The sequence below is a fragment of the Phoca vitulina genome, unplaced genomic scaffold (assembly GCF_004348235.1).
Source record: "Phoca vitulina isolate PV1807 unplaced genomic scaffold, GSC_HSeal_1.0 scaffold8, whole genome shotgun sequence".
Taxonomy (NCBI): Eukaryota; Metazoa; Chordata; class Mammalia; order Carnivora; family Phocidae; genus Phoca; species Phoca vitulina.
This window is the reverse complement of record NW_022589711.1, coordinates 34,897,956-34,905,859: the sequence shown is the minus strand read 5'-3', so window position 1 is coordinate 34,905,859 and position 7,904 is coordinate 34,897,956. Positions and strand designations below refer to the sequence as shown.

The 7,904-nt window shown below is 43.8% G+C and overlaps 1 protein-coding gene across 1 annotated transcript in view; it reads right to left on the bottom strand.

The window, feature by feature from the left end:
• Nucleotides 1–391: 391 nt before the first annotated feature.
• Nucleotides 392–7,904, bottom strand: part of PLCXD2 (phosphatidylinositol specific phospholipase C X domain containing 2) — a 48,213-nt gene continuing 40,700 nt past the window's right edge. Inside the window, exon 4 of the mRNA XM_032406516.1 lies at nucleotides 392–6,520. Within this exon, the coding sequence (XP_032262407.1) occupies nucleotides 6,361–6,520 (160 nt within the window). The 3' untranslated portion in view covers nucleotides 392–6,360. The remainder of the gene's footprint in view (nucleotides 6,521–7,904) is intronic.

Below are 7,904 nucleotides of genomic sequence, written 5' to 3'. Positions count from 1 at the left end.
TGACAAGGCTGTGAGCACATTTCATGCTCATCTTGGGGACTGCAGGCATGGTCAGCTAATTCCCATGGATTCCTCATCCGATATCGTATGATAAGTCATCTTACTGATGCTGAGCCTATAGCCTACAGCCTATAGCCTATAGCTTTTATTTGTTTTTTTTTTTAAAGATTTTATTTTATTTTTATTTGACAGAGAGATAGAGAGCACAAGTAGGCAGAGTGGCAGGCAGAGGGAGAGGGAGAAGCAGGCTCCCCGCTGAGCAGGAAGTCCAATGTGGGGCTCGATCCCAGGACCCCGGGATCATGACCTGAGCCGAAGGCAGCTGCTTAACCGACTGAGCCACCCAGGCGCCCCGAGCCTATAGCCTTTAAAAAAATTAGAAGTGGGCCGATAATAAAATGCACGTAGAATCAAGGAAAAGTGCCTGCTGAAGTTTTATATTTATTATTGGGGTTAGGCCTATTCAGGTAGTTCAAATAAAATACAAGAAAAGACATCATGTCATACCTATTAATTTTTTTTTCACAGTTAAAATGAGGTAATCTGGCTTTACAATGTTTTAGGTTGAATTAAGCAGTATGATCCAGTTTATAAGAAAGAAGGAGAGATATATTTGAATAATGATTTCCTAGGGGGGGAAAAGCCAAGTGAAATGTGTATGAATAAGATAATTAAGCCACAAAATACATTTCAGAGTACCAAGCAGCATATATGTAAAATTTTAACTCTAACCTTAAAATTGGTACAATTATTATTATTATTTTTTTACTTAACTTAGCAAACAGCATGCACTGTAATATAAAACAAGCCTAGAGGACAAACATAATATCTAATAGAGTATTTATCAGATTCACATATCATCTGAATTGACCAAGACGTATTTTCACTATGATAATCTCTGTATTTTCTAAGTGCTGATTATAGTTGGCATATATCCAGTACAAACAATGCATACACAATCTGTATGTGATACTTATTAATACTGGGGCGTAAATTAGTAAGTATAGTAGCAGCAAGGTACCACTGTGTCTAGAATATGTTCTAAGATTTATCATATTGATACTATAGATTCATGACCTCAGTGTTATTAGTGGCTATAAACTAACAGCAAATGTAAAACTGCAAATATACAAAGCGACTGAAGGCCTGTTTGACTTCAAAGTGCTATGCTTCTCATTGGGCTACAAGCTTGTGAGCAAGCTCCTGCTAGTTGAATGAAGCACTGGCCTCGAGTTCTGGGTTCCAATCAGATTCTGTGTGTGGCTGTGGGGGAGTGGGGGGGGCAGAATTATGCCTTTGGGACAGTACGGAGCAATAACCTCGGTGGTAAGAGTGCATTTGGGCATCATTGAACACGTGTGCCTTTTTGTGTAAGTTTTGCCAGCATTCTGTTATTTATAGTAATTGGCAGATGATAAAGGATGGCCAGGAGACAAGAGGAGAAAGTGGACTTCTGTGGAGATCAGAAGGAATGAGATGGAAAATGTCTCTTGACTATTGATGAGGTTATCTCAATAGACTGTGGGATTGAGTTCCCAGTGAAGAGAAGAAAAATATTGTATCCAAACTATGTAGCTTAGAAAGGAGTCTGAAAAACCCTAAGAATAAGTTTCGCTGGAGAAAAGACTAGAACACTATATCCACTGCAGGATCGAAAAAGTTCTCTTAGAATATTTTTATAGCATTTTAAGACTGCTATTTCAGCAACATCGATAGCCATTTGTACTGTATTCTTCCAGGTTCAGGGTCCATGCAGCGATATGGTGGCCTGTGTCAATATTTCTAGTAGGAAGCCGGGGAAGCCAGAAGATAAGGCAGTCATACATCCTGGGGTAGTAAAGGGCTGTTCATGATCACTTGGAATTAGGGTCAATTTCCAGCAAAATCACTTATCCCCTAATCAATTCACTCCTGTGTATCCCAAGGTAACATTTGTGAGTGACAAAGTGATGATGGCAAATACTAGGAAGCCATCTGAGGCAGAGGGCCAAGGAGGACTGGAAAGGTGGTAGGATTTTGAGGGACAACTATGTTCTGTGCCATTCAGAACAAACTTCCTGTCAGGACATTTGATGTTATCAGTTTCTATTCATTCCCTTGTGGCGTAACATGACTGTTTAACATGCACTTGGGAAAGCCCACCTCTCAGAAACTCAAGTGGGCGTCGGCTGATTTCATGCAGCTACACGCATCTTGTTCTACGGATTACTAAAGGTGCCAGTTCCCTCATCCCACACCACACTTTTGAGCAATGAACCCAAATGGCATTTCTTCACACATGCCACACAAGGAAGAGTTACCGGAACTGGGTACCCCCGAGTATGAGGCATTTACTTTAATCATTAGGGGCCTGATGTTTTGGGGAGCTAGTCCACCAAGGTGTGCAGAACAGCACTAAAGTAGCAGACAACATCTTTATTCCAGATTAAGGAACCAAGGCAGATGTAGCACAGGGTCACTTAGCTGCAAAGCCACGAGAGAGAAGTCTCATGGCTGTGCTCCACTCGTTAGCCTGTTCCATTTCCCAGAACCTCCCAGTAAAAAACTGCAGTCAGCCCACAGAGAACATTACAAAAAGTGCACCCGGGGCACGAACTCATTCGGTAAGATGGCCTGAATTTGTGTAGCCCTAGTGCTTCCGTGAGAAGAAACCATTTCATTTCAGTTGTAATTTCTTCGGCTTCTCCACCAAGCTTTCTTGCCAGGTTGTAATCATGTCTCTTTGGGGGACACTTTCTTATGGCAGGATTCAGAAACAAAATCCTGACCCACCACAAAACTGCATTTCATTCCAGAATGCTCCACCATCATCTTCTTGAACAGAAACATCCACTTTGTGATGTGAACGTGAGGTCAGGAAAGAAGAACTAGGATTCTTAAGATTGATCATGACCTGGGCTCAGATCATGTGTTTTCTTTGAGTTTATATAAAAATCCTGGGTTCGGACTGTGGCTTAACTATTCTCAAGAATTCAGGGGTCTGGACTCAGTGCTGAGGAAGTGACTAAACTTAATTATTAGAGGTCTCATACAGCATATATATAATAGTTTTGGCATGATCCTCTTTGGTCTGCCATTAATTTAAAATTTAATCCACAATCATTTATCATCCCTTCCATCAGTTCCATCTTGACTTCTCTCTCCAACCCTAAGAATATCTTCTGTGCCCATGAAACCACAGTGGTACTTCTAATAGGCTCCAAGTTCAAGCCATTAAACAGTGCTCTAATCTAACTGAAACCTGTGATTGTCCCCTTTGCCACAAAGCCATGGAAATGTGGCAAATGGTCCAGAGAATTCATGAAAAACTCAGCCTACATTTCAGAAGAACTATGGCTCCAAATCCTATGAAACTAAAGCCCTCTTTGGCTCAGTCAAGTAGCTTTTTATTTGATCTTGAAGTGAATTCTGAGTAAGTAAGATAGCCTTATTTGATCTTGTGAAAATAAATGATGTGGTGGGTCAACCATTTTTATTGTTGGCAGTTGCAGAATGAGTCATAGACCTAAAGTTTATTCTCCCTCTGTCCCATCACAGAGTCTCCTGCTTGGTCTTAGGTCCAAGAGCAGAATGCATATGTCCTTTGTGATATGTTGAACAACTTTTTCTTGGAACAGAGATTCTGCCAATTCAAGGGTGTTTATCAAGGGCGAACTGCAAATAATCTTCCTCCCATCTCCCAGAACTCCTGTGCAGAATTTCAGAAGGCAAGCCAGGCTGGCAACCCAGAGCAGTAAGAAAGAGTGAGCACCTGCGCTTGCCACATAGAGCAGGGCTCCGTGCCCATGACCTTGGGACCATTTTCTGTGCTTTTGGGTCATGCTTGATGACTTTTCTCTGACCAGGCAAACACTGAGATGCACTTAAATGTTACAACCTAAGTGAAGTGCAATTATCTCTTTTAAAACTAAAGGAAAAAATCAAGTAAACATTTCACGGAACAGTTAGCAGCCCTTGGGTGTCCCTGGCATCCTGTGTAGATACCTGCCAGCGCACCTGGCCGCATAGCACCAAGCACCTGGACAAAGCTGAGGCTCAAATAAAACAGAGCAGAATCATTCTCCTCTTGCCTCCTGATGTCTTTGCCAAGTAACAAAGGGTTAAAAGAGGGGAACCGATCTAGTCCCTAGCAATGGACCAAGAGTTAAAAATAAGACCAAAATGAAACAATAATGACACAAATAAAACCCTGAGGGTAGGCCAGGGATTTCAGAGCTTGTCACTGGGGTTTAATAGCAGAATTGAGGAACAACTGAGAAAGCGAGGGCACTTCCTTTCTTACTCCTTTCCAGAGAAGGCCCTAAAAAATGGACAGCACAATCTCAGAAACCTCTTGGAGTGGGGGTTCAAATGCAAGAACAGGAGGGAGTTAAACCAGATCTTCCCAGAGGCATTAGTGTTGTGACCCCCCTCCAGCCGCGGGAGCTAAAGGTCAGGGATGAACCGACTTTACAGAGAGGCTGGAAGAGCGCGAGCTGGGCGTGCGCGTGTGCTTTCGGCAGCTCACCCCAGGCGCCCACGGCCACACGGCGTGAGCACCGGCAGGGGAGGAATGGCGAGCCGCTGGGAGGTGGCCCAACGATCCTTACACACACACACATCTGTCCAGGAGTCCATGTTTATCTGCCTTAAGAATCCAGAGGCTGACATTTCCTTAGGGATCCTCAGACATTTCTGAGGGGCATCGGCACGTACACACTCCCATGCCCCGTTTTCTTTCCAGATCCTTCCTTTCTGACCTTCTACTAGAGATTCTCCCTCAAGAACTGAGAGTTCTTCATGACCCGTTGCATCCTCTGACCCCGTGCGCGGTCTGCCAGGGGCTTCTCAGCTCTGCACCACACCCACACAATGCACACTGTCCCGACAGGCCTGGGGGAGCTGGGAACATCCCCGGCCCAGTCAGAGGTCACTCACAGTCCTGAAACGCACGGGCCTGTTGAAGAGCAGGGCGGCGTCGGGCCTGGGTGAGAAAAGTTCAGGAAGCGCCTTTGTGAGTGCTCTTGAGGTAAGAAGCACTGAACTTAATCTATAAATAAATAAATGGATAAATAAATAAATAAATAAAAACACAGGAGGGCTCTTTCTAGATAAGTACCTCTTATCAATTAAAAAAACAAAACAAAACCCAAAATCCCCTCTTGAGTTTCACAGCCCTCCTGCAGGGGTGATTAGCAGGCCCAAAACAACCTGCAGAAAGTAGAACAATCGAGATGCAAACTGGAAACGTTCCAGCACTGGGTCTCTCTCACTTGATGACACACAAGTCATCCTGAATGTCCCCGAGGTAGTCTGGTTTTCAAGAAGTTACAGAACAGCTCCAAACCCACTCGGAGCTTCCTCCTTAAATCCATTGCACTTGCCCACGCATCCCGCGGCTGCCCCCCTGGTGCCACGATAAGGTGCCTTCCGGTAGCGTTATACTTTACGCGACACAGCACAGACCCGGGTCCTCGGCAGGCAGCAATGAAATGCAATTCCAAGATCTGGCTTGAAGATCCCGTTCCAAAGAGGACTTTGCCAAAATGATGCAGGAGTTTACCTGGCAGCCATTTTGGGAAAAGCTTATAGGATTAAAACCAAAGAAATGCGTCATGCAGCAAACATGCATATCTATTTCCTGTTGGGCCCCACACTGAAAAGATCCCCCACCATTGTTCCTTTCACTTTTAAGAAGGGGCCAATAGAAATGGAAAGGAATCAATGTTTTACAACTGGGAAACACATTTCTGATACCAAAGGCAATATGCACAGTTTATCCAAAGAACGCAGGTGCCCAGTTCCCAAGCAGCAGCTATGCAAGAACAGCTTGTGGCTGGAATGGCCTGGTGACCAGAAGTCTTACTCTCTCGGGGAAGAAGTGGTAATATTCGACATGCCAGAAGAAGTGGTGCCTGGCCCCTTTCTCCCTCAAAGCCCCAGGTTGATGTTAGAGCCACCCACGGGGCCTTCCACACCTGCCACGAGCCATTCTTTTGCCTAAGAATGCCTTTCTGGTTCAGTCTTCTCACTGGCTCACATACAACATCCTGGGAGACAGCAGGAAACCGGGCCAAATCGGAGACACTTGAAGGAAGCTGCAGACCCCATTTCCACATTACATTCCACATCATGAGCCACTGGGGAGACCCTGACTTTGATCACACGAAACATGCTTCTTCCCTTGGACTTCAGTTTTTTTTAAAGTCTCATTTGGGAAAAATGCAATTAAAAGCTCTGTAATTCTATCCAAATGGCCCTATGAAGAGGGGAAACTGCCCTCCTCCTCCTTCCCCATCACTGCCCAGGGGCCGTCCTAACAGGAAACCCTTCAGAACTCTGGCCTGGATCGACAAAGCCAACATTGAAATAAAAACCAAATCAGCATTTAGCCAAAGCTCTGTTCTCCTGGAGGAGGTCATTCAATTCAATGACAGTCGTGGCGAAGTCCACCAGGTCCACGAAGTCGGATGTGATGATGTTGACACCCATGGCTCCGGGCTTCTGAGTCTTCACCCAGTCCAGGATGGCAGGAAGATTCCTAGACAGAAGACAGGACAGAGAGGAGAGTTGAAAAGGACTCTTCCAGAAATGGAAACAAGACATTTCCATTCGTGTAACAAAAGTACATCAATAAAAGCACAAGTCCCCCACAATTCGTCCGTTGAAGCTGTAGATCTCTTTCAGGGATGAAGTGATGTCTATTCCAACAGAGAACTGCACTTTCAGGGTTTCTGCTCTGGAAGAGGAGATTATCTGCCTCAAGCACCAAAGAGATAACCATGTCAGTAGGACCTTGAAAGACTAAGATCAAGAGCTTAATTATTGGTAGGTTCTCTAATTTTTTTTATCACGAAAATTTTCAAACATATTGCAACGCTGAAAGAAATATACGGGCAGTGCATGCACCACCTAGCTTCTAGCACTAACATTTTATAGTACGTGCTTGCCACATAGTTGTCCATCAACCGATCACTCTATCCTTCCATCAAAACATCTTATATTTTTGACAAATTCCAATGGCAAACAGCTATACACATGCCCCAAATACCCCAGTATGCATATCATTAACCAGGACTCAATATTTGTTTTAATATTTCTTTTGACATAAACTTGCACCCAATAAAATGGGCAAATCCTAAGCGGACACTAGTTGAGTTGTGACAAATGTATGTACGTAATGTACACCCATATCAAGGGACAGAACATTACCAGCACCCCAGAAGGTTCCTGCATGTACCTTTCTCATCAATCCCTGCCCGCATCCTCCCAGGGGCAACAATTATCCTAATTTTTTTTCTACCATTGGTTAAATGTTTTTTTTTTTTTCTCAACCTCTCTGATCTTCATTTTGTTCATTAGTAACTTTAAGGGCAATTATATAATATAATGTATATGAAAGAATCTGAAGCTTTGCATGATATAAAACCATGAATTCCCTTCCTCAGAACTTCATTTCTTACCCATGTGCCTCTACCATTGGTTAAATTTGCCTGTTCTAGGGGGCACCTGGGTGGCTCAGTCATTAAGCGGATGCCTTTGGCTCAGGTCATGATCCCAGGGTCCTGGGATCGAGCCCCACATCGGGCTCCCTCCTCAGCGGGAAGCCTGCTTCTCCCTCTCCTACTCCCCCTGCTTGTGTTCCCTCTTTCACTGTGTCTCTCTCTGTCAAATAAATAAAGTCTTTAAAAAAAAAATTTTGCCTGTTCTAGAACTTCATGGGAGTTCAGGCAGTATGTATTCTTTTGTGTGAGGTTCTTTCACTCAGCATTATGGTTTTGGAATCCATCCATGTCATTGCATACATCAGCAGCTTGTTCTTCATTTTAATTACCGTACTATTTCACTGCATGAATGTACTGTAGTTTGTTTATCCATTTTCTTACTCATGAATAAATGGGATGTTACTCATTTTTGGATATTAT